The 27065-nt window shown below is 39.1% G+C and overlaps 1 protein-coding gene across 4 annotated transcripts in view; it reads right to left on the bottom strand.

Annotated features, from left to right (window-relative positions):
• Positions 1-27065, bottom strand: part of LOC149780200 (ammonium transporter Rh type A-like) — an 86761-nt gene that overhangs the window by 16256 nt on the left and 43440 nt on the right. For 3 of the 4 annotated variants that reach the window (XM_089936349.1, XM_089936348.1, XM_089936350.1), the window contains exons 5-10: positions 25674-25818; positions 23579-23742; positions 20261-20398; positions 19424-19557; positions 12249-12433; positions 10568-10706 (exon numbers count right to left, since the gene is read on the bottom strand). In XM_089936349.1, the coding sequence (XP_089792475.1) occupies positions 10568-10706; positions 12249-12433; positions 19424-19557; positions 20261-20398; positions 23579-23742; positions 25674-25818 (905 nt within the window). The remainder of the gene's footprint in view (positions 1-10567; positions 10707-12248; positions 12434-19423; positions 19558-20260; positions 20399-23578; positions 23743-25673; positions 25819-27065) is intronic. The other variant, XM_089936351.1, reaches the window with a different exon arrangement.

Raw genomic sequence — 27065 nt, 5'->3', positions numbered from 1 at the left:
AAGTTACTTCAATGTCTCGGTCCCACTAAGGGTAAGTAATGACTATTCGGTGACCAACGAGCATGTTCTAGGTAGGCCGAATCTTGTGGTTCCCAGTGGTGAAGTGACACACCGCAACTGAAGCACTTGACTTTATCTCCTTCGCCCAAATAGAAAAATCCGGCTCTGGCTAATTCTTCGGGGGTCGGTCCTCCCAGATACTTAGGCCATTTTCCTTTGAACGATTGAAGACGATTTTCAAAGTCGCAGTATTCCGACAAACGCACAGGAAACGAATATTCGTCTTTCACAGGTTTGTTTCGATGAGGGTTGGGTGACATGGACAGGAGTTTGCTCAGGGCTGGATGACACCCGTAGGGAGGTAGACGTGAAGGTGGACATCCACATTTAAAACGAAACCCAGTAAATTGTCCAAGAGAACGAGCGGCATCGCTTTCGCATCCCTCAGGTTTGACACGCACAGCATCACTTTCCATGATAGGGGTTGTGAGAACAAAGTTCCCATGATGCTTTACGGCATCGCTAAGGTCACAGCGTACAGTATCGTTCCCATCGCAAGGCTCACAATCGCATTCTACTTCAGAGTCCCCAAACTTGAATTGTGCCTGTCTGAACATGTTTTGTGTTTCTCTGAAAGTATTCATCTTGTTCGCTTGGTCTTGGTAGTCACAATGAACTATCGATCTTGACCATAGCCCTTTTTATACTAGTCGCAATGCAGTCTCAAGCTTGTACATCGTTCCTTTTTTATGTCTAGTTTTGGAAGGTACCGTCTCTAAGGTACCGTCATAATTGTACCGTAGTGTAATGGGTGGAAAGGCCATAGAAAGGTAAGGGCAGTACGGAGACCATCGAGTATGTTCCAGAATAGCTGAATCTTTATAGATACATAGATCCATTCGTAACTTCAGTCCGCAAGCGAAACACTGTACTTCGTATCCCAATCCAGACTCAGGTCCCAAGTAGACAAATCCTGTTCTAGCTAAAACATTGGAAAAAGGTAATCCTTACCTATCCGTAGGCCATGCTTGAAATGTTTCCAATCGACGGGCACAATCACAATAGTCTGGTAAGAAGACCGGAAAATGGTAGAGTTTGAACTTGGAGTTCCCAATGGATTTCTCACTCGATTCTTGCTGTGGCGAAGTCATACTTCTGGTGGGTGGCTATCCTCTTACAACCAATGTTTTATACCGACATGTCCATACGGTAAAGTAAAGTGGTTGGGAAGCCGCACTCGCTTCTGGTACACGATTTGATAGACTTTTTCCAAGGGTCGACTGACGATGTGGTGAGTGGGTAAACGTACAATCTTGTTGGGCTGATAGATGGTCACTTTAAAGTGTTCATCTTCTCTAGACTGCAAGGCTTCTTTCAATACGCCAAACTTCACCACTCGACTGGTACGATAATTCAGAGTCAATCTTTTCACTTTACACTTCGTGTGCACTCCTCCTTGTTTGTCCCGGTATTCGTAGCCGTAATTTTTAGGACCGCCACTCGCGAAACTTAGAATCTTGTCGTCGGGGTGATCGTCTGTCCAGGCTCCTAAACGGTCTCCTTCGATGTCAGGGTGCTGTTGACTCGGGTGATGGATGTAAATGCAACTGTCCGTGTCAAAGTACAGGACGCGTTCCCCTAACAGTTCTAAAGCTTCGTACAATTTTAAGCGAGCATGAGCTGTCACGTAAGCCGCAATGATGACATTTCCAAAGGGATCGGCTTCTACAAAGTCCAGATCTTCTTCGTAATTAACTAAGATCAAATACTTGCGAACGACGTCCACGTGTTTCGTGAATTTAGTTTTGTCGTGAATCATCTGAAAGTAGCGGGAAGGTTCTGTCAAATATTCCGTCTTGGGTAAACACGGCCGTTGTGCCATTTTACCCCACAAGCAATTTAACATCACTTTGGCAAACGATCGCCTGCCTTCGTTTTTCTCGATGTGATCTAAAATGATGCCTTCTTGTTCCCAGTATTTTTCTTTGAATTGTAATTGGTCTTCGGGAGTGTGACACCAGGAAGGATAGCCGCTGCCTTCTTGCTTTAGTTTCAAAAAGGCATCCACGTAGTCTGCGAAAATGCCTTTCTGAGTGGGGTCATCCTTGTGGTATTGTTGTGTCTTGGGAAAGTGACAAATTTCGTACACTTCTAACAGATGATATCCCATGTCCAGAGCTTTGAACAATTCTACGCTGACCCAGGTTCCCGTCAAGGCCCTTTCTTCCTGGGTGTGCTGACAAGGTTGGTCTTGGTTGCACGTTTCAGCATAAGTACGGCACAAAGGAAACATCAGTTTGTCTCGGCAATGGTGAGGTAAGACGGGAGGGTACAAGTCGGCGGGAGGCAAAACTTTGCACTTGATCAAGCCTTCGTATTGTCGAATGTTTTTTTGGTCGATATGTTCCGTTAACAATTGTGGGTGCCCTGCAGGAAAGCGACAATATTTGCACACGTAGGGATACAGCGAACACACGTCCAAGTATTTCATTTCTTCTCCTTTCTCTTCGTCGGCTTGGTACAGCAAACAGGTGGCATTGGTCCTTCCTCCGTACAAACTATCCCTCGGGTTCAGGGGGTCCATGAACTGGTAACTTTCCACGATGCGTTTAAACTCGGGATCGGTTTTCAAACGGTGATCGCACTCGTGTTCCCACATTTCCACCACTTGGTATCCTTTCTGTTCTAACTTTAGGCGTCGCTGACAAGTGGCCTGGTACAAGTCTTCCATGGTTCGTTGTAAAAACTGATTTTTAGTGCCACGATCAGGGTAACAGACGGGGCATCCGTGAAATAAGCAACCGTTAAACTCGTACACGATCTTGGGGTTTTCTAAGTCCCAGCCATCGACCGAATGCGTTCCGATGGTCTTTTCGCCCCCTCCGTTGGGGGCATGCTGAATCCATTTGTCTTCCTTGTCGCACAAGTAATGTAACCAGCGTAGGGCTTTGACCGAGTATTGACGTTTGACATAGTTGGTCGTTTGAGGACTGATGACAGCCACGGTCTTTTGAGGCATGAATCGTTGCTGGTATACTAAGGAACACGCTTTGGCAATGGTTCTTTCAAAGGATCGACCCCTCCGTGTTCCATGAACAGTTCTCAAAATTTTCCACAGCAACGCCGTAAAATGTCCACGTCGGAACGACAATACTTTAGCAGTTCTTCCTGAAAGTCAAAAGGGTCTGAGGCGTGAGCCTGGTACCAAGCGTACAAAACTTATCGTTGTTCGGTACGCATGTTGTCAGGGTCGTAATAGTGAGCCTCAGGCAAATGGAGTAGAAAGGCGTGTTGATTGGCTTCCGTATTGAAAAAGTGTGGAAAGTACCCTTTAGCCATTTCTGTCATTCCAAACGTTTTAGGCATTCGATTCAAAGGCATGGCCAAATATCTCATCGAATCTTTAAACTGAACTTGTCCCACTTGCATGAAAATGATTTTGGCTCCGTTCAAAGTGACTTTAGGACCCTCGGTACCATGTTCCGTATAGTATCTGAGAAGAAACTGTCCATCGTATCCGGAGAAATTGTGAGCCATCACTGTGGCATGACGATGACAATCTCCGTAACGTTCGATGTCCTCTTCGCTCCACGTCTTGTCGATGGGGTCTAAGACCCATTGAGCGAAATTGGCTAGCGTGTTCGGTCCTCGAAAGATTTTTTCACGCCCTCCAGGAATCTTACTGCAGCGAGGGCAATGACTGAAGATAGGTTCTTGAATGCACTTCTCGCACGCTCGATGAGCCACGCAGAAATTAGGAATGTGAATGCCGGTCTCTTGCATGCATTCAAAATCGAAAAAGATGAAATTGCCTTTCTTCTTGTGACCGTCCTCTTTCTCTGGTTGGGGTTGGTATTTTTGCACGTAGCATTGATGTTCCAAGTCCACGATGTGGTGACAAATGTGACATTTTTTCTTTCCTCGACATACGTGTGCCTTGGTATTACTGGTACATAGGCCTTGTCCACACGTGGGGCACAATCCCAGCAGTTGACAAGCGCATTTCTTCTGTGAACCTTGTGTCTTGAGATGTTGTTGGTAACAGGCAGGACTGAGAAACGTGTCCAGACAAGCAGGACAATGCACTCGTTCTTGTCCTTGGTTTAGACAGAGTGGAGAGGCCAAACAACCTGAGCATTTCGATCCGCAATGTGTGTGTTGCTCTCGATTTTTATAGCCATAGTCACATTTCTCACAGTAATAACTGTATCCCAGGAATGCAGTGATACTGGTAATGGTATCGAAATGTTCATCGTGATGATAAAGGTGAATGTATTTTCCATCCTTAAGATCTTGACCTCGAAACAACAGAGGCCCGCGCACTCCCGTGTAGCGTGGAGCTAGGACATCTTGCAATTTTTGCATTTCAGGAATGCCACAGGGTTTGTCTTCGGGCAAGCCGGCTTGTTGTAACAGGAGTTCTGCTTCGTTTCGTTGTTTGGCTCGGTCCGATTGTTGAATAGTTTTCCAGGCTCTTTTCCATTCTGCCGTGTCGTTTTTGTTGGTATAGGTTCGTCCCACCACGATAGCCCTGGCTAAACACATCTGGTCTTGCGAAATTGTAAATTTGGACGAGGCTCTTTTTGGTGCTGCGAAGACCATTCACCAATAACACCTTATTGCGTTGTCCGGTCCCATGAGGAGGAGAGACGTGGGTCATGTCCAGTGTGCCTTTTCCATCGGTGATGTCAAACTGGTCATTAGATTGTTGCACGTGTTGAATCTTGTCCATGACTTTGGAAGCGGTCAATTCTGCAGGGCTGCTAAATTCGATCCAAACAGGGGATTTCAAACCGTCGTGTTGTATGGAAATTCTCAAGCGATCTTCTTCTTTGGGTTGACATTGTCGCTTGAGTGAGGTGAGCAAAGAATCCCACATCTCGGTGATGAACCCTTCTGCTTTCTCTAACGGTACTTCGGAATTGAAATCTTTAAACTTTATCGTGCATTTGTAAGCCATGGTTCTAAATTTTCTAGAGGGACGCTTTTCCGTCTCTCGAATGGAATAGTATTTTTCAGGGTTGACTAAGGGTGGTGAACTTTGTTTAGAGAAACCTCTCTGGGTTTGAATTCTGGTTCACTCATGTCCTCTTCAAAATCACTGGCATGAATTTGTGCCAAGACTTCAGCTCTGGTACGAGGCGATAGATCACGTTTCTGCCTCTTACATTCTTCTTCTTTCTTCTCAAATGAATTGGATCGTTTCATCTTGACTGCAGAAAGTCAAATGACTAAAGTTTAAACACCATGGGTTACTTTATAGTCATGGCAGACCAGCGTATATAAAGGGTATGTGTCTTGTCCTTTCACTATTCATTTCACTCTCAAACCGAGCACAACGATGGAAGAGACTACACAGATCGAACTTTTCATCAGAGCTTTGCGAGGGGTCATCCGAAAATTCTCTTCAGACCAGCCGAGGGACTACTCACCCTCCTATCGAGATAAAAGTCAAGATACTTGCTATATCTGTCAGAAGAAAGGGCATTGGTCTTCAGAGTGTCCAGACCGTCAAAAAAGCAAAACAGGGGTTAAAAGAGACAAAAGTCAAGATACCTGTTATTATTGTCAAGAAAAAGGACACTGGTCTCCAGATTGCCATAAGAAACAAGAGGAGCAAGAAGAAGAACAGGAGAGTGATGGAGAGGAACAAAGCAGACAGGTGAAGAAAAAGAAACAGGAGAAAAAAGGGAAGAAAGTGAGGAGGAAGAGGAGAAAAAGACTGTGAAGGTGAAGAAATTAAAAAAACAGAGAGAGTGAACAATGAGACAGAAGAAGTCTATGAACTTTTTAAAGTGCTATGTTGTGAATTGTGAATTGGATTGTAAATATTTATAAACGAATAAATTAGATATAAAGGTAAGTGTCTTTGGGTTTTGATTTCAAAATAAGAAGCTATACTCATGCACTCATACACAGACACGTACTATAGGGGTAAAATGTTTGTTTTTTTTAGTTTAAATGGATGTTGGCAATTGAAAGTCTATCTCTTTTCGAGAGACATGGGTGGCCCTGAAAAGGGCCTTTGGGGGTACAGGTGAGTTTAAACAATCAACTTTAACTGCCTTAAGCCTTTTCCACGGCCAAGGCCTACTTCTGGACTGCGTAATGTTGATGATGATGATGATGATGATTTGGTTGAAATCACTAATGGTGGTACGGTAGGCTTAGTCACAGGGTTGCAGTGTTTAGCTCGGGAAGGTCGTATTCTCTTCGGTCGTAATAAAGAAGTCTGATACATTTGTTTCAGACTTCTTAACTCCACTAAATTGTCCAACAGTACCGTGACCGTTTGACTTTCACACCCTTGTTTCTTTGCTGCTGCTTCTTCTTCTTGTTATTTTTTTCTTACCTCTTCTTCTTGCTGCTGTTGCTGTAGGAGAAAAGCTTGTTCCGCTTCCTTTTGCTGTTGTATAAATTTCTCCATTCTTCTTTCTGTCTCTGTCTAAAATTCTCCACGTGCGGTAATGAAGGAGAAGGTGACGAAGGTTCCGGAACAAATTCTTGCGAGGTAAGAAAATCCACAAAATCCCAGTTCACCTCTTCTGAAAGTAAGTCCGGGTTCCCTTGGGTAGTCTCCACGGCTGGTGCACCCCAGTTTATCGTTTTCTGAGTTTCCGTCATGTTGAAAAACTGTCGCATGGATTGACTGCGCACAGGCGCTAGCGAATCTATATAGGACATGTGACGTCACAGACTGCTCTCTTCGGATTGGACGTGGGCTGACTGAATTTTGTAACGCGTGTTTGGATTGGTCAATGAATTCAATCCATTTGAATCCTTCCTCTCCATATAAATAAGCGCAGTTCACTGCATTCCTTCACCTGTTCTCGGTACCCCCAACATGTGGACCGACGTGCAATCTTCAACTCTTGTGTCTTCCATGATGTTCCGGACGGACATACCGATGTATGTCCGATCCAAGTGGACAGTTGTCCACAGGACAGACACCAGCCTGTGGATAAGAAGAATATATGTGGAGAGGCGAGGATGCCTAAAGAGAGTACTAGTATATGGCCTGCAGTCAGGCGCAGCTTAAGAAGAAGAAGATCTCACAGATGCCCTTTATGTTAATATTAAGGGTATGTTAACATAAAACCAAAGGCCCTTTTCAGGGCCATTCATAGGTCTCGAAAAGACCTTGACTTTCATTGCCTACCCCCTTTTTAAAAAAAATGTCTGTTGTCTATAGTGTGTGTGTGTGTGTTCTATCCCTCTCCCCTGTTCCAGTTCCATAGACCTATAAGGTCGGGACCGTATTAAAATAGGGTCCCGACCCTGTTCCATTCCCTCCTTGTCGCCAGACAGTCCCAACCTGTGCTTCCCATGTTAAATTCCCCTTGACGCTAAACAAACCCCAGGGGTCTTCTGTAATGCTAATTTCCCTTGACGCCAAACTGCCGGGACAGTTTTCCCCATGTTAAATTTACATAGACGCCAAAGTGCCGGGACCCTGTTTTTAATGATAAGTCCCCTTGACGCTAAACCGCCCCACTTCACTACTGATGTATTTTTGTACATATAATAGGTTATCAACCTGCATATTCATTCAAAGTCTGTTACTACCATGGTATGGTCACTAATCACATGGATACTAGCAGGTATGGTCATTAATTAACTGGATGCTACCATGGTATGGTCACTAATCACATGGATACTATCAGGTATGGTCATTAATTAACCGGATACTACCATGGTATGGTCACTAATCACATGGATGCTACCATGGTATGGTCACTAATCACATGAAAACTATCAGGTATGGTCATTAATTAACTGGATACTACCATGGTATGGTCACTAATCCCAGGGATACTATCAGGTATGGTCACTAATCCCAGGGATACTATCAGGTATGGTCACTAATCACATGGATGCTACCATGGTATGGTCACTAATCACATGGATACTATCAGGCATGGTCACTAATCACAAGGATGCTACCATGGTAATGTCACTAATCACATGGATACTATCAGGTATGGTCATTAATTAACTGGATGCTACCATGGTATGGTCACTAATCACATGGATGCTACCATGGTATGGTCACTAATCCCAGGGATACTATCAGGTATGGTCATTAATAAACTGGATGCTACCATGGTATGGTCACTAATCCCAGGGATACTATCAGGTATGGTCATTAATTAACTGGATGCTACCATGGTATGGTCACTAATCACATGGATACTATCAGGTATAATCATTAATTAACCGGATACTACCATGGTATGGTCACTAATCACATGGATACTACCATGGCATGGTCACTAATCACATGGATACTATCAGGTATGGTCATTAATTAACCGGATACTACCATGGTATGGTCACTAATCACATGGATGCTACCATGGTATGGTCACTAATCCCAGGGATACTATCAGGTATGGTCATTAATTAACTGGATGCTACCATGGTATGGTCACTAATCCCAGGGATACTATCAGGTATGGTCATTAATTAACTGGATACTACCATGGTATGGTCACTAATCACATGGATACTACCATGGTATGGTCACTAATCACATGGATACTATCAGGTATGGTCATTAATTAACTGGATACTACCATGGTATGGTCACTAATCACATGGATACTATCAGGTATGGTCATTAATTAACTGGATGCTACCATGGTATGGTCACTAATCCCAGGGATACTATCAGATATGGTCATTAATTAACTGGATACTACCATGGTATGGTCACTAATCCCAGGGATACTATCAGGTATGGTCATTAATTAACCGGATACTATCATGGTATGGTCACTAATCACATGGATGCTACCATGGTATGGTCACTAATCCCAGGGATACTATCAGGTATGGTCATTAATTAACTGGATACTACCATGGTATGGTCACTAATCACATGGATACTATCAGGTATGGTCATTAATTAACTGGATGATACCATGGTATGGTCACTAATCCCATGGATACTATCAGGTATGGTCATTAATTAACTGGATACTACCATGGTATGGTCACTAATCCCAGGGATACTATCAGGTATGGTCACTAAACCCAAAGATACTAGTGAATATTTAAGCCATGGATGTTATAAAAACTTGTTGGTTGGTTGCCGACCTGCGTAAGACCATGTTCAGTGGAAATATTTAGTAGTGTTTGTTGAACTACTATAGCAGGGGAGCCAGGCTCAACAGTTTTCAGCATTCCAGTTAATTTCATGGAGCTTAAAAATAACCAGTCAAGACACTACGTTTACCCTCTTTGTGTTGTTCGACTTTATTAATAGATTCGTGTAGGTTTTTTACCGGGCAAATATTGAAATTTGGCATGTAGACATTTGGAAGATAGCGATTTTTTAACTAGTTATTTGAATTTTGCCCACAAAAGTTTGCAGTTAATGACAAACGTGTGTTTTTCCTCTGATAAAATTTGTTGTTTGACTACGATAAAGACCACTCAAGGCTGGGCGGTTTTACAACCATTTTTGAAGATTATTTAGCAGTGTGGGACTATTTAGAATTTTTTTAAATTGCAGTTTCTGCTGGATTGGTATCGGCTGGACTTCTTTCAGCCACAATTATAAAAGTAGTATATATTAGCAGCTTGAAATTCTTATTCAGTTACCCGTTGCTTCCATAGTTCACTGTTAAAAATTGCATGTTGCCTTTTCAACTCATCACTAAAGTAATTGAACCACCTCGTATATGCCCAAGTCTCTGGAGCTTGTAGAAAAGTTTGGTAAAATTGTTTTTCTTTTAATTTTTATATGAATTACGTTTCGAGTGATCCTTCTGATATGACCGAGTTAGTTAATACATCTGTACATAAGACAGGGAATGTGAATTTTAATGTGAATAAACTAGAAACGTTTATATGTGAAACTAACCATATTTAAACAGTGACATTTACAAGTGTCAAACGACAGCTGATTTTTCAGAATAAGAGATATGCTAGACTAATGCCACTGCAGGTTTTGTGGTATCAAGCACTAAAATTATTCCAACTCTGCAAGCTGTTAACATATCATTCGTTTAGTTCACGCACACCACAAGCGAATTTAGATTTTTATCATTTGGTCCAGCATTTGAATGAGTACCTCCTGGTAGCAGAATTAGGATCGTACGTGCAGATGTCATTTTTCTAGTGTTATGATGAGGGAATGGTTGTATTTAGATGGCGTTTTCTTGTGGTACCTTGGAAAATAAATGTAGATATGTTCTTGGCTACAGTGATCCTCCAAATAGCACATATTCTGGTTTTACGTGAGGTTGAAGACAACTGTCATGTACCAAACAAAAAGTAATAGAGGAAGATATCCATAACAAGCACTTTGTCGTCATTGCCATTTTTAGTTACTAAAAGATTGGTGGCTGAGGGTGATGAGAGTTATTAAAGAATAATTCTAATGTTTTTAAAATTAAAAAGTAGTATATAAATAGTGCTATTTCATCTGTAATTTATCATATAATTGTTCTTGGAAAAACAGCCCCAAATAAAGCTAGACCCAAGTATGACTTTATGAGAGACCACGTCTGGGGGTGATTAAATCAAAATAATAAATCAACCTTTCAAAACGTTTACTTACAATCTGGCTTCGTTGTGCTCATCGTCCCTGGCGTCCACTCCAGTGTTGGGAAAACCATCCTGCTGTACTATCCAGAAGTCCTCGTCGTCGAAAAGACGGACCTTCTTTGATTCAAACACAGGAAGTCTCAGAAAGAACCCTGAAATATGAAGACTATGAAGTAGAATGTTTGTTTTGTAGATGAATTGCAAACCACGTGGCGTTTCTATACAACATGACTGCCTCCTCGTGCCGTATGACCCCTGGGTCAGCCTCGTTCTGAGTTATCCTCGATGTTAGAGTTATTTTTACAAAAATAGTGGGTCAATAAACAATGACATATCTTGATAAAAACGGTAAAATCCCTATTTTGTATACATTATGAGCACACCCACCCACCCATCAACCCCACGCATACAACCAAGAAGAAACATTGCAAAAATGTTCTAAATGTTTCTTGGCAGAAGACAGCTCATGTTGGCGGTCGTATTATAATAGAAGTAATGGAACCACATGACGTTAAGTCTGGTTTTATTATCTGAGATGTATAATAAAGTAATTTGATTTAGTCGTCTTGAAATATATATGTTATTATATGTATTAAAACAAAGAATAATAGATTTGCAGTCGATTTCGGAAGCAGACTATGTATCCAATTTCCGATCGTCACTTAGTTTCGGTTTGCAATCGACACTAATCAACGCGTGATTTATCTAACGTTTTCAAACAATATTGTGATACGAGTTGAAATTTCTACTAAAGTTATATTACTATATTTAAATACGAATTGTTTTTTCTTCTAAAACCGTTTGTTGTTGCGTATTACATGTATACAAGACTTTATGGATGCAACATATCTACAAATCATGTAAGTTCATTTTCCATGATTCATCTAGAAAACTATGTATAACAATGTTAATACCTGAAGTCTACTTTATCTGTTTTGAGTTCGACTTGATGGCACCTCAGTGATTGCCTAAATGCACACTAGAGGGCCTACAGTTGTCCCATTTTAAGATCTGCACAATCTGATATGGAGGGGGAGGGGTCAGAGAATGGGAAAACGAAATTGGGCCAAATATGGAAATACGGGTCAGAATGACACATAGAAAGACAAATATACTTCCAAACTGGAAAAAGATATCGCCGCTGTGGTGATATCATTCCTCTCCCATTGATGTATTTAAATAGTTCACCGTGAAATATATAACAAATGACGTTATATTTTTTATGTTGCACATTAATACAAAATCGTGACCTTAACACTTTCTATATTAGATAAATGCGTAATATAAAATATTAACGTAATAATTTATACATTACATATCTGTGTATATTATAAAGTCAATAAGTTATAATTTTCGATATTGCATATGAATGAATGATACAAAGACAAGGCGTTATAAATTTCGATATCACATATTAATGTGCAATAGAAACTCAATATGTTATCATTTTCGATATCACACATTAATGTGTAATATAATGATATTAAATAAGGTAATGTAAGTGATGTACATTACTCCACATTTACTGTAGGTCATCAATTGTCTGGAAATATTTAAGGTTTTATGTTTTTGCACAGATTATTTTATTTCAAAAAAAAGTACAACAAAGAAATCCTTCAATACTATTACTGCATTTTTTCTCTGGCTAATGCCTGCAAAAATTATTTTCAGCTCGTATACAAAAAACTGATTACCAGTTAGAATTCCACCCACAATAGCAATGCCAAGAGTGACCAACAGCGCCAGCATTTGGAATCCGCCCTGCTGCATTGCTGATCTTCCAGCACCACCCTCCTTAATAAAAGAGTAGTTGGACATCACGATCGCAAGCTCAGTTGTGTTGTCCACTGGAATAACTTTGCGGAAAATCTCGTAATAGCTGCAAATGTGAACAAAGGGATAATGATGATAATGCCTAAGATAATAGTGATATCCAAGAAGTTGATTACACCATTTGTTGTCTCATCAATTTGTTCTTGTTATCGCAATTTCTGTCACATTCTATCGCATTAATCTTCACAGCAACAATCCTATCCGCCTTTTTCTTCTGCTTTATTGTCGTAGTCGTCGGCAATACTGCCACAACGAACGTCGCTGCCATCTTTACCATTGTATTCTGTTCGTTGGTTGTCGTTGTGTTAATCATATTTAGTGTTAAAGTGTAGTATCAACTTAAGGGTTGCTGATCTGGTTTGGAGACTTCTAGCTCCTGTGAGCACTCTGGTCTTAAGCAATGTAACAGAAATAACCAAAACCATCCAATTTCGTAAAATCAACATATAATTTATTTCCCTGGAATAAAAAGTGAACATTTAAACGTTTCAGTATTGAGAATTTAATCCTAAACTATTTTTTGTTACAAATCCCAAAGTATGGAATATTCCGAATGAATATAAATAGCCTTGAATGTCTTGCCGTATTGCAATGATATAATTCGGAATGTCTTTTAATGGATCCTCAATAATCCCAAAGTAGTGTTTTAGTCCAAAACGTCAATAAGCGTTTTATAATTCCAATGATAATTAGATTAATTAATTTATCTCCAATTATATTAGAACACAATATAAGTGATAACAACAGACTAATCATAAAATAAGAATGAATTGTTTGCAAAGTCTCCTATATTTAAAGGCTATCACCCGACCTTATGACGCAAAAGTAATGTCTGGAAAATTAATGATTTCTAATGGAAGTTGAGGCTTGGAACTTAAATTTTAATAAACATCTCGTTTACTATTTTTGATCATGATGAAACTTGACAAAGGTCAGGTAGACAAAACCTCTACCATCAATTACGGACAACAGTCAAGAACACAATATAAACTAATTATGAATAACAGTCCCATAAATTCATCCCAGTGGCAAACGTGAGTGTAGCATGAATAATTGCCCAGTACACACAAACACGCTCGAGAACGGTTTTCAAAAATCTAAACCCGCACGCGACATTGCAAGTGTGCACGTGATACCGTTTTTTGCGTCATCAGAGCGACGAAAAGTTTCAATACACTTTCACAAACACGGCCCACCGTAATCTTGGCGAGCCAGTTTGCGGGCCCTCCGATCGAGAGATCCAGTACTGTTGTTTTTGTGTGAGAAGAATTGTCTGTAGACTTCAATTTAAAACAGCATTTGTGTTTGGTCGCATATTTCACGTATGTGATAGCATTTCAACGAAATACCAACCCGAAAGGCGAGTGGTGGATTTGGTTTGAGAATAGCATATTAAACATGCACGGCGAGAATATATACAATGTCAAAAACCCTGCTGTCTTCCGCATATAGTATTGGGAAAGAACTTGCGTCTGAAGCTGACGCGGAAATTAAATTGCCTGAGAAATGATATAATTGTGGTAATAGTAAGAGCCAAAGCACCGTTAAGCCTTAATAGATCATATTTGTTTATCAAAGAGGCTCAAAAGATGGTGTACAATTTTTCGAGTTATTCGGAACCACTGAAAAAGCAACCAAATGAAAAGGCATTGTATGTTATTGTGCAAGAAGTTGTGGACGTTGACTGAATATCCCAGTGAAACTAAACTGACATGACTAGCGACAGTGAGATGACCATCGAAGATACTGAACATAGTCAGGACAGTAGGATCTCAAAATGACTAATGAAGATATTAAATACCACTGCAATTTGAGAAATGGTTTCAGGGTCTTATAAAGAAATACCAATATCACTTAGACGTATGCACAACGATGAATTCATTTGAGGTAGGAAAGAAAATGAAAACATGATACGCAACCGGTGAAATGGCAGGATTTCTGTGAAGAATTATTACAGTGCCAAGGTATCAAACCCATCGACACAGTACTCGAGAACGGTAAGGTAAGTGAGGTAACGCATGCAAAGGTGCATGCCTTGGAAAATATGAACATTTTAGCAGAAGAGGCCAATATAAATATATTGTAAATCACAGGTGCTCGACAAAGTCTTAAATGTGGCAGATGTGGAAAACGTGTTCAATGCCGTGGAGGAAATCGTTGACGATGTTAATCAATTCATGAAATAATATCCAGAATGGAGGCGACTGTGGTCACCAATAAGGCTAAAGTAAAAATATTACAAGGTATATTGACATAAACAATTAGATAATGATTTTATTACAAATGCAAGCCCACAGTGAATGAATGTTTAGAAAAATGCGCGAGACAATGAAATAAGCTTATCAAGTGCAGCAAAAGATTCTTTGTAACGTTAGCACTACCCTAGGATGATTCGCCTTCCACCGTGAAACAGCTTCTTAAATTGGCGGCACAGTTACGTATCATAATACCATCACGGGTGGAAATTCCTTGAAATGCTGCCGAGGCTACCCCGTATGTTCCTCAACGAGATGAAGACTCGGAGTTCAAGATGCATAAGCACATTGGTGATTTCGAAAAATATCGTGAAATCATCCCGCACGCATACAAACCATGCAATTACGCTGAAAAGCTTTTCTCGAAGAAGCGTAGTTGAATATGAGTATTACCACACTTCCTTGTAAGTTACTATTTCGGTGGAGGCGCTAATGCTTTCTCCATGTTTTGGAGAATTTGGCAAAAATACTGTTCTGAGGGTGTTCCTTGGAGTTATTTATCAACATTTCTTCCACGTTTTTAACGCCACTATCAGTCTTTCCTATGTTAAAGTTTGCGACAGAAGCTTCAAATGTTTTCCACTTCATTCTTGAGATTTTTTTCTTCCCCGTAAACGCTATAAATATAATTTTTTAGCCAGTGAGTGTAGATCTTGTCTTTGTATTTTCGGGAATTTTCCGCATTATATTGTTTTGTAGCTTAAGGGTTTTGGAACGGCGGTACATATGGGATTATTAAAACTCATCTCTCGAGCTGTTTGGGTTAAGAATTGAGGAGGCTGTCGCTTGTACTCGGGATCAGGGCCGGTTACTTCAGGTACTGTTTCAAGTCCTTTTTCTGGTCCTGTTTTAAGACATTCCTCTTGATCATCTGATTCATATTCTGAAATGCTAGTTGACTCATTTGTGTGTCTGGTTAAGGTGGTCTGCTGGATGATTGGGGGTGGGTCTTTATCACAGTTATTTTGTCTTAGTTTGATAGTAGAATCTTGTTTGACAATTCGAATATGTTGGGCAGCCCATTTCTCATTTTTGGAATGTCGTCCACTGGGGCCATAACAGCCTTCTGGGAAGCATGACTTTATTGACAATTTCTTTTGGTGGTTTGATCAACGACGCAAACGTTTGTTCAAAGCTTGGTGTAAGGTCTTCCCGTGCCGGTTGATGCAACTGAATCATTTTTGAGACATTTGCGATAATCTATATAAGGAGAAGTCCCAATCGAACATGGAAAGCTTTGCGGCGCTGTTCAGTATACTCCGCTAATGCAATCAATGCCGGAAAGCGAAGCTTTCTTCGGTTTCGTCTTTGTATATATTTATCGTCGTTAAACTGTGCAAGTCAAGGCTGTGTAAATTCAAGCGATGTTTTTTCAGGAGGAACAGTCTTCTTTGTTAATAAGCAAACATATTTCGAAACAAATTCCAAGAGTGATCAACGGCATACGAGGTCCAATGAATGTTTGCGACGCCATATGCATCAACCCAATACTAGAATTGTACGAGATCTCGTTGGGCACTTGTGCGTATCGTTGCGTTACATAAATCACTCCTGCGTTCTTGTACATGCCCCGAGAAAATATTCTCGTGGTGTTGTGTTGGTCAAGCATCAGATCAGCAAGACTTTTCAAGTCCTGGTCATGGTTTTCAACGTTGTAGGTTTCATCAATCGTGGACAAAACTAGATAGTCTACTACCTTGAAATCCCTGAGCGTCTCACAACACCGCTGATCATCCGCAGATGATGAATTCAGGTGCAGCACACCCTACGTTAACTGTCGCATGATTAGATTAAGCAAAAGTTGAGTTTTCCAGAATTCGGCAGGGTCAATGATCAGTGCGTGGAACTAGTATGGAAACATGTAGCCGTGCTTGGGTGGTTGAGTTTTCGCCTATGCAGAAAAGTCAATCACGGTAAAAATCATTTCTTTTCGGGAGGATGACAATATTAAATTCAATTAGTGTATACTTATAATGCCTTCATATTGTGTACAATGCCTCATTAAAATACGTACCACAAACACAACTCGGGTTCGAACGTGTAACAACAAAATCGCTATGGATAGAAATTGCGCCCGATATGGAGCAATGGTTTACACTTCTGAAAATAAGTTACTAACGGCGGTAATATCTTACCGCACTGACGAGACAACTCTCCGATGTACCATTGAGGAAATATACTAAACAAAATTACTTGATACAGTTATTGCGGGCCAGTTACGATTAGACATATTATTACACGATAATAGATAAAGGCCTGGAGAAGAACCCAAAAATCGTGTTGATGCTGCATGTTACCAACACGATCGCGCGTATAAGGCATCAAACGATAGCATTGCCCGACAAAGCGCCGACGTGGATCTCATCCATTACTTGAATGCGATCTCCGTGCCAGGTGTCGGAGAAACAATCGCCAGGTGAAATGTAATGGGAGGCCAAGACTGCATTTAGACGAAAATACTCGATATAACAAACATTACCTTCGAGCGGATCATGTCTGCGATATACACGAATCCCGAACCGCAGATACAACTGAAGGTTTCGTACGTAAAACAGCGTCGTTGAGGTTTCAGCGCAGATTTGGTACATTCGGTGAAATTACGCTCGAAATCGTCCACGACCCTCTCTGGTACAGTAACAACTCGTGGGGCATCGACAGCGATTCCGCGCCAGTGGATAATCATTGTGTGCGCGGTGAAGCTCTTCCGTATATTTCAAGTCGAATTCGAAGAAGTATCCGACGTCATGATGCATACTTAAAAGAGTATGTGCTTTTACACGTCCACGTGAGCGGAATCACTCCATGGGAACTCACCTATGGTCGTCATTTATATCATCACCCATCCTTACAGATTCTTTCTCTCTAGGTGCATGATGCAACTGCTGGGTCATACCCGTCCACGCGAGGTTTTCGCACCAGCGCAGGGGTGACTCGACATGACATAGAAATCCTGTCGCGGATATCATGTTCTACAAACAACTGTTGACTGATTTTTCAGTGAACACTTCCAATTTGACGAAGGCTTTTGGTAGCAATACACCCCAGACCATTTCCGGTCATAACTTAAAATAAAAACATTAATTGTTAATTAAGTCAGTACGTATTTGTAATATTAGTTTTACTTTATCATGATTGGAAACCGAAATCGACTCCCTCTTCGATATTATTTCATCAACTTCTGTGTATCTTTCGACTGTGTTGAAGTCGACGACATCATTGACGCTTTCCTCAGCGGCATGAACGACGTCTTCCACTTTCGCGTCGACGAACATTGGCCGGCACGTGCAATAATACTCACGAATAGATACGCATGGTCCACATAGTTGATTACGCCACAAGACTCAAATGCAGGACTTAAGACGCGATCAAGTGCTTGTAATTTATAGTATTTGTATTGACATGTTCTGCTACAAAGATCTTATTTTCCAAGTCATACACCTTTGCATTTAGTACGTCCATGTGCCAATTAAATTTCAATATACATGAGGATTCTTTAATATGAAATATTATTCATCTATCCTCAATTTTTGGTGTGTTCAACCGAAAACGGCTTTTTATAAGATTATGTTGCACTGAATGGTATCTGATAATATGACGATAATAATCCGTGATAGAGGCACTTGGAGCCCTGATGGTAATGTTAAAAGACAGGACACTAACAGATTGTTATTAAATATGTCCTTCCTCATCGAATAAAAATTTTCTTCATGCGGTTATTAGGCGAAATCATTGAACGCTTGCCGTTGCAAAAATGCATCACGCCAACTCGAAGCTATCTATTCTAAATTTACATCCAAGATTTTCAAAAGTATTGCAGTATTTGTTCTTGAACTTGAAATTCTCTTCCATTACGGTGCCGTCCCCGAGCATTAAGTCTGAGTTTGGTATCTTTGCATTGTAATAATTCTTCACAGGAATCCCGCCATTATGCCGGGTTGAGTATCATTTCTTCATATTTTTTATTACCGCAAATGAATTCATCGTTTAGCCTTGATCTAAGTGACATTGGTCTTTCTATATAGTACCCTGAAACCATTTCCCTAGTTTCAGTGGTATTTACTCTCTTCATTGGTCATTATGATGTCATCACTGTCCTGACTATATTCAGTATCTTCGTTTTTCATCTCACTGGACATGTCGGTCTCACTGGTAATTTCACTGTCGCTAGTCATATCATTTCATTGTCGCTGGGCAATTCATACAATGATCTTTCACGCTTTCTTAAACTTCCTCATCGAGTTTTCGACGTGCGCTTCCAACGTAATTCTTAAATATAATTCATTTTTCAATTGCCCCAGATACGTATTTGAAAAATCATACACCATCTTTGCACCTCTTTGATAAACAGATGTGATACATAAAGGTAAACAACGTTTTAGCTTTATTCTATTGCTGCACAGACATAGCATTCTTCAGGCAATTTAATTCCCGCATCAGCTTAAGACACAAATTATTTCACAATAAAATAATCGGGAATGATTTCGACACTGTATATATATGTTCCAATTTCATGATAGTGTTATTGACATTTATTAGCTCTTATTTTCACATTCTAAACTGGAAATAATGTTTTTGTTTGCATAAAATACATTGCCTAGTGTTCGACTCCAACATCGCAGTTATCAGTTACTAGCCCTAATTCACCTTGAACATTAACTAAGCAATAGTCATCTAATGAAAACAATAGGCCAAAATTTAGCCATATAATCCATTATCCGAGAAAGCAAAAACTGTGTCCCGTTTTAAAGATTAGCTACCAATGGCATAATTGATCGTCATACCTCTGCCCCCAAGATGCTTCTGATGCCATGGCGGCCGCTACAGAACTCACAATTCCAGCTAGTAACCCAGGCATTCCGTGCAAATTGTGAACCCCACACGTGTCATGGATCTTAAGCTTTCTGGTCATAATGGGCTGTGTTAATGGAAAGGAAGATATAATTACGCCAATTTTAAAGCATCCTGGTATAATCTGAAAATACTTTTCACATAATATGGCCCCTTTTTAGCTGATGTGAAGTATATGACTTTGTGACACCAGAAGTAATCAAACATCCGAGTAGTACGTTCTCCCTGAGTACAGGGCACTATATCACAAAACAGGTCACGCCCAAGATTTTCTTTAGTGTTTACGTACGACTTACCAGATTACGGGTGTTACATTAACGAGAATTACGTTCGTGTGTACACAAGTTTCCTTAACATTTTTAGATAGCATTACGGCAAAAGTTTCTTTTTTAAAGATCTCGTTTTGGAGAGACAGAGGGAGAGAGAAGAGGAGTTTTTCCCCCCGTGTAGATAGTTATCCTTTACAAACAGATTTTTCGAAGCAGATTTCATTGTTATCGGTCTGGATTCTATTTGACGTACGCAATAACATAAAACCTACAAAGGTCAGATACGTGAATTTCTATAAAATAAGTAATTTTGATCCAATGTGCATTTTGGTAATACTTATTCGAAGGAGCAATTTAGTTAAGCTTTCCTCTTTAAAATAAATGCAATATGTATAACTGGAGAAATATTAAGATTCAGTCAAATTGGGTATAACTTTCAGTGTAGTTCTGCAACAAATGTCATGTACTTATCTGTCCTATACAAATCCAGGAAAAACTCACCGCGAGGAACTTGTATCCCAAGACAGAGATAACGCCAGCTACGGAGCCTACGAATAAAGCTCCCCAGGGCTGGAGAGGCATGTTGGCGGAAGTCCCCACAGCAACGCCACCTGCCAACGTGGCGTTCTGAACATGGGCCTGAAACAGTCGTATACCAGTTCTACCATTGACGTACTTGGCAATAATACATCATAACGACATGCGGTGAATTGATGGGACCTAAAGAGTTCATACAAGGTTTCAACAATACCTTGTCGAAGATAGTATAATATACCTCTACCCTTCCCACAAACAGTATTTTTAGTATCACGACTTGTGTTTAGTATCTGCAATATCTACAGAAATGACTTAAGAATCATCATGCTTCCCGTCATAACTGGGCAGCAAGATGTGGCCATGATTTATACATTTAGTCAATCTTATTCAACGTGTCGCTATCAAATGGCATTTACTTAATTTAAGGGAAATACTAAATTTTGGATTTGAAAACTAACCCAACTCTCTCGATACAAAAGATAAATGCTTTAAACATGTGGATTTACGTGTTTCAGGTAATTCAAATGGTCTTTTATATAATAAAAAAAAAATATCAAATTTTTAAAAAGTAAGGAAATCAGAAGTTAGAAAGTCAACATCAGTTTAGCACTGTCTCTTCTCCGATAACGTGTTTGTGAATCAAATATCCAGGATTTTTAGCGAACCGCGCTTTAGCAGAGTGGGTTACGTAATCGTGTGTGTGTGTGTGTGTGTGAACAAAATAACCCCAAAACAATCATCAGCAAGGATCATCGAGAGACAAAAATATTATAACAGTATTTAATGAGTTTTGTAGATTTAATATGAAATTTAAAATAAAATCCATTCTCCATAAAAGAATAAACACTTAAATAGTTGCAGATAAAGCAGGGCCTCGTGTCAACGTTTTAGTAACTTACGTTATACTTATTTCCCTGTGTTTAACGGCATGACTCGGATCACTTTATATTACACATTAATGTCTACTATGGAAATTTATTACGACATGAATTTTATTCTATTCTAGTCTTGACTGGTTGTTCATCATCATCTTGTAATGTGACTGGGTGTGACGTCGTGCTACATGTCTGCGACATGATGCCCCAGTGCTAGACATCACTATAAACTGCCACACTGCAGACATCGTAGCGATATGACTGAAATTTTTTTAAAAGCTACGTTAAAAATCCAAATCACACACACACACACACACACACACACACATCATCATCATCATCATCATCATCATTTTGTGGTGTATCTCTCTGAACAATAGTACAATATACTAGCATGATGTGTTATTAACTTCTATTGCATAACTTGGGTCACATGATCCCTTCAAGAAGTTACATAGTATGCACCAAATGGGAATATTTAGACATTGTCGGAGTTTTATATTAAAAATGAAAACTTATTTTCTAATTTGTAAAATTATGTTAATCCAGTTATGCATAACAACAATGCAGACATCTTTCTATCGATGTCACGTGGACAGCTGTCTCCATATCCAATTATTTATGAAAGAATGCGGATATCTTTATATCAATGTTAGCTGGACAATCGTCTCCATATTTATGAGATGACCTATGTAAATGGCCTCATGGTTTACATGAACGGCGTTTGGGGGTGGCAAGTGGGGCGACCACCCCAGGCCCCGCTCTTGAGGGGCCCCGCGCTTCAGGCCTAAGGTCGTCCTTATGAGTTTGTCAAGCTATATTCTCCGGTAAATTGGAAACGCTGATACAGGACCCGCGCGGTCATGGTCGGCCCTAGGCCCCGCGTACTCCTAACGCCGCCTCTGATGGTTTATATAATAGGGCCATAAAATCATTCTTTATATATCAGGACTATATAATAATGTCTTATATAACAGGACTATATAATAACACCTTGTATAACAGGACCATAAAATCATGCTTTATATGACATGGCCATAAAATCATGCTTTATATAACAGGACTATATAATCACGCTCATATAACAGGATCATAAAATCACGCTTATACAACAGGACTATATAATAACACCTTATATAACAGGACTATATAATAACACCTTATATAACAGGGCCATAAAATCATGCTTTATATAACAGGACCATATAATCACGCTCATATAACAGGATCATAAAATCACGCTTATATAACAGGACTATATAATAACACCTTATATAGCAGGACTATATAAGAATGCCTTATATAATAGAACTATATAATAATGCTTTATGTAACGGGACTATATAATAATGCCTTATAGAACAGGACTATATAATAAAGTTATATATAACAGGACTATATAATAAAACTCTATATAACAGGACTGTATAATAATGCCTTATATAACAGGACCATAAAATCAGTTTTAAAAAACAGGACAATACAATCATGTTTTATATAACAGGACCATCAAATCATGATTTGTATGACAAGACCATAAAATCACGCTTATAAAACATTGACCATAAAATCATGTTTTATATAACAGGACCAGAAAATCATGTTTTGTATGACAAGACCATAAAATCACGCCTATAAAACATTGACCATAAAATCATGTTTTATATAACAGGACCATCAAATCATGATTTGTATGACAAGACCATAAAATCACGCGTATATAACAAGACAATAAATCACGCTTATAAGCATGACAATATAATAATGATTTATATAACAGGACTATAAAATCATGCTTTGTGTAACATGACCGTAACATTGGTGTCACGCTTCACATGTCTGACTCATGATATGCAGGGTATTTATCACATCTGGTATATAACTGTGTCAACATAAAATGGGTGTAAACGTATGCAGTGTAGATTTAGAATGCTAGGTAGTTCTCGTGATCCAAGTCCCGGATGTCCCACTGACTAAATAACTCTAGCTAGATGAAGCCTTGTGAAACCCTAAAATATCCTAGCCAGCGATTATGCAACGATAAAACCGGTGGCGACATAGCTGAAAATAATTGATATGATGCTATATCTTTAATGCCAACGCATTTTTGTATTACTTCTGCCATCTTGGATTTCTCTACTTCTATTGTCCATTCAACGGTGAGTTCCTGGCCTCGTGTGAGTTATATCATGGGAGGGGACGCCTGGGTATTAGGCTAGTCAGCGATAAGTATGACAGTGGTGTTGCCTCCGTATAGAACAAAAAATGACTGCTTAATATATATATTTATTTATTTATATGTCCCTATATTTGTTATATGGCTGTCTGAATCAGTCGTTGCTATTTGATAGCAAAGTTCTTTGTGCCGCGTTTATGCATATAATTATTTGTGACATCATTGACCTACCATCTCAACCCTTCCTTTTTTGTCCAACATTGCTGACAAGGCAAAGGTGATAACAGTACTGGCACAAAGGGCCAGGTAAGTGTTGATAACTGCCCTGCCTTGCTCGTCGCCGTCCGCGGTCCCTCCGTTGAAGCTCGGCCAGAACAGCCATAGAAAAACGGTACCTATTGAAACAAGAGAAAAGTCTCTGCTTCTTATGATCATGACGATGATAATGAATATGACTATGATGATAATGATAATGACAACAATGAAGATGACGACAACGATAGTAGTACTACTAATAATATGACATTCCGCCTCCCTGGTCAAGGAACTTTACTTTCCTCAACACGACATAACTTCACTTGTCGATGTGTTGTAACACACACACGCGCATTATCACATTATGAAATTGACGATTCGCTGAGCTCAGCTCGTATATATATTCAGTTATCACTCAGTCGTTGCGAATTCCATCAAACCACTATCCCAGATTAGTTGTAAATTTTGTGACAGTTAGCTAGTCAAACCCTTTTCTAAACCTGTTAGACACATGAACAATTTTCGCCAGATGATTTTTAAAAATTAATAACTCCACAGACCAATCAAACTTACTTGATACCTCCTTACTTATGATCAATATCCGGGCTATCACTGTTGTATGGCAACTGAGCAACATGACGTAATACCGACAACGTGGTAGCAAAAAGTGGAAGAGTCCCACAAAGTAGACTAAAATGCAATAGTCACTTTAATAACTCCAAAGGTTTTGAATAGATTTAGCTCAAATTTCAGTGTATAAAAATAAACACGTCTGTAAAACTTTACCATCTTTGCACTAGTAGTAAAAAATTTCCTATGCAAATGAGGCGACCGGAAGTTAAAATTAAAATTGTCTGGTGTCAACTAAATTTTGTACGATGGTCGTGACTTTTTTCAATGTGATCCTCAAATTTATCTTTAATATTGTGATACTTGCTTTTAATGAATAACAATAATGATTTATGGAATAAATATAGCAATGAGACGGCGTGGTTATTTGAGTCAATTAAATGCTTTATAACAGTAACCTCCCCAAATACATGTATGTCTGTTGTTTTACCCTTTGAATAAGCCTATACCTAGCTAGACAAATTAACTTTTTTACAAGATATGTCTCGATAGGTTAAACTTGGAATAAATTGTCCATTCTGCGGACATGTATCACTGTGTACTCTAACTTGAAAATACACGCCGTCGTACAACATTTTCAAATCTACAATAAGTGGCGTCATTTAATAATGAAAAAGTAATGAAGCTAAAAATATGCTTTATTCAGCAATAGGACAGACTATAACGACGATTAATTAATCAGTAAATCTTTCACAACGGCTTTAGGACTGTAACATAACTTTTGAACAGAGGAATCACGCGTATTGTTATAACATGAGTAATCTTGAGGCCACCACCCATCCACCCCAAAATAAAGCAACATCAATAGCTCTTCTCAATCCATATGCATTTTATTCCATATCAATTCTAGATACCTTTGAGGCACAAGTCAGTAGTTTTACCCTTTTAATACATGGCTACCATATGGATATGTCACAGCGATACTTGTGATTGGATAGATATGAACACGTGATTGGGTTAACCGAGGAGTAAAGTGCCCATGGATGTGCACCACTCCTTTTCCTGCCAACAGCTTTGTCTGGGTTCATCCAGCATATTTAATATCAACAATCTTACAGACTATCTTTTGTATTCATTTAACTAACTAACTCACAGCCATTAAACTATATAAGTAAGGAAGGGTTAACTCCGATTTTGCATGTAATTTAACTATTCGGAGTCAACCCTTCTTGGCCAGTCTATTTGTAGAATCAATATTATTCACGTATCATTTTAACACTCTACGGTGGAACCCGAAAAAATTTGAATCCGGCTAATGGGTACGCCTTAATATCATGACTCAAGCTGGTCTACATATATGAACAGTGGGAGTGAACTCTTCTTCGCTTCTTCAGTTTCCAAACGTTAGAGCTAAGTTTACTAAATTTCATATCAGCGGTTGAGGAGGAAATATAATTAAGGACAAAATGTATATACAGACAGAGGGATAATAATGGCTCACCGATCATGGAGAAGAGATCCGAATGGTAAACCGTTCCCTGGCCTTTGGAGTCTTCGACGTCCCCTCTGTACAGAACTCTAGCCACAGCCAGGCCAAAGTAAGCTCCGAATGCATGAATGTACATTGACCCTCCGATATCCACTCCCTATGTATGTAGATTAGACAACAAGAACAAGAATAACAACAATAGCAACAATATAATACCACTACTGTTACTACTAATGATAATAAGAATAATAATAATAACAATAATAACTTGTTTTCAAGAGTATAGCATGGTTAGTTAAAGGAAAAAACTCTCATAGGCAATCAGCGAACAAGAAACATACAACTGAGTTAGCCTAACAAAAGAAAAACTGTCAAAAAGGAAAAGGTGAACTTACAACGAGGATCTGAACATTACACATACAAAAACAGATATGTCAATAATTCAATGGCAATAAATAATTACAATTAGTAAAGTGTATGAAGCAAACGCGGTCAACAACATTGGTCATTTACATGCATACTGTACAATTTACATGCATACTGGCATACTGTACAATTTACATGCATATTGTACGAATAAATTAAATAATGAGCTTAAATAACATGAAACGGACAGTCTAGTCGGTATTAATTGCATTTCAGTCTAGTCAGCATTCATTGCATGTCAGTCTAGTAAGTATTCATTGCATTTCAGTCTAGTTAGTATTCATTGCATTTCAGTTTAGTCAGTATTCATTGCATTTCAGTCTAGTCAGTATTCATTGCATTTCAGTCTAGTCAGTATTCATTGCATTTTAGTCTAGTCAGTATTCATTGCATTTCAGTCTAGTCAGTATTCTTTGCATTTCAGTCTAGTCAGTATTCATTGAATTTCAGTCTAGTCAGTATTCATTGCATTTTAGTCTAGTCAGTATTCATTACATTTCAGTTTATTAAGTATTCATTGCATTTTAGTTTCTTAAGTATTAATTGCGTTTGAATTAAGTCATTATTCATTGCATTTTATTTTAGTCAGTATTCATTGCAATTCAATTTAGTCTGTATTCATTGCATTTCATTTTAGTCAGTATTCATTGCATTTCATTTTAGTCAGTATTCATTGCATTTCATTTTAGTCAGTATTCATTGCATTTCAGTTTAGTTAGTATTCATTGCATTTTAGTTTAGTTAGTATTCATTGCATTTCAGTTAGTCAGTATTCATTGCATTTCAGTTTAGTAAGCATTCATTGCATTTCAGTCTAGTCAGTTATTCATTGAATTTCAGTCTAGTCAGTATTCATTGAATTTCAGTCTAGTCAGTATTCATTACATTTCAGTTTAGTCAGTATTCATTACATTTCAGTTTAGTCAGTATTTAACATATCTAAGATTCCAGTTGTCTTCAATACAGCTGACAATACAT

This window comes from Sinohyriopsis cumingii, chromosome 16, assembly GCF_028554795.1.
Source record: "Sinohyriopsis cumingii isolate HCF-2022 chromosome 16, ASM2855479v2, whole genome shotgun sequence".
Lineage (NCBI taxonomy): Eukaryota > Metazoa > Mollusca > Bivalvia > Unionida > Unionidae > Sinohyriopsis > Sinohyriopsis cumingii.
Note: the sequence above shows the minus strand (reverse complement) of the source record. Positions and strands in the feature narration are given on the sequence as shown.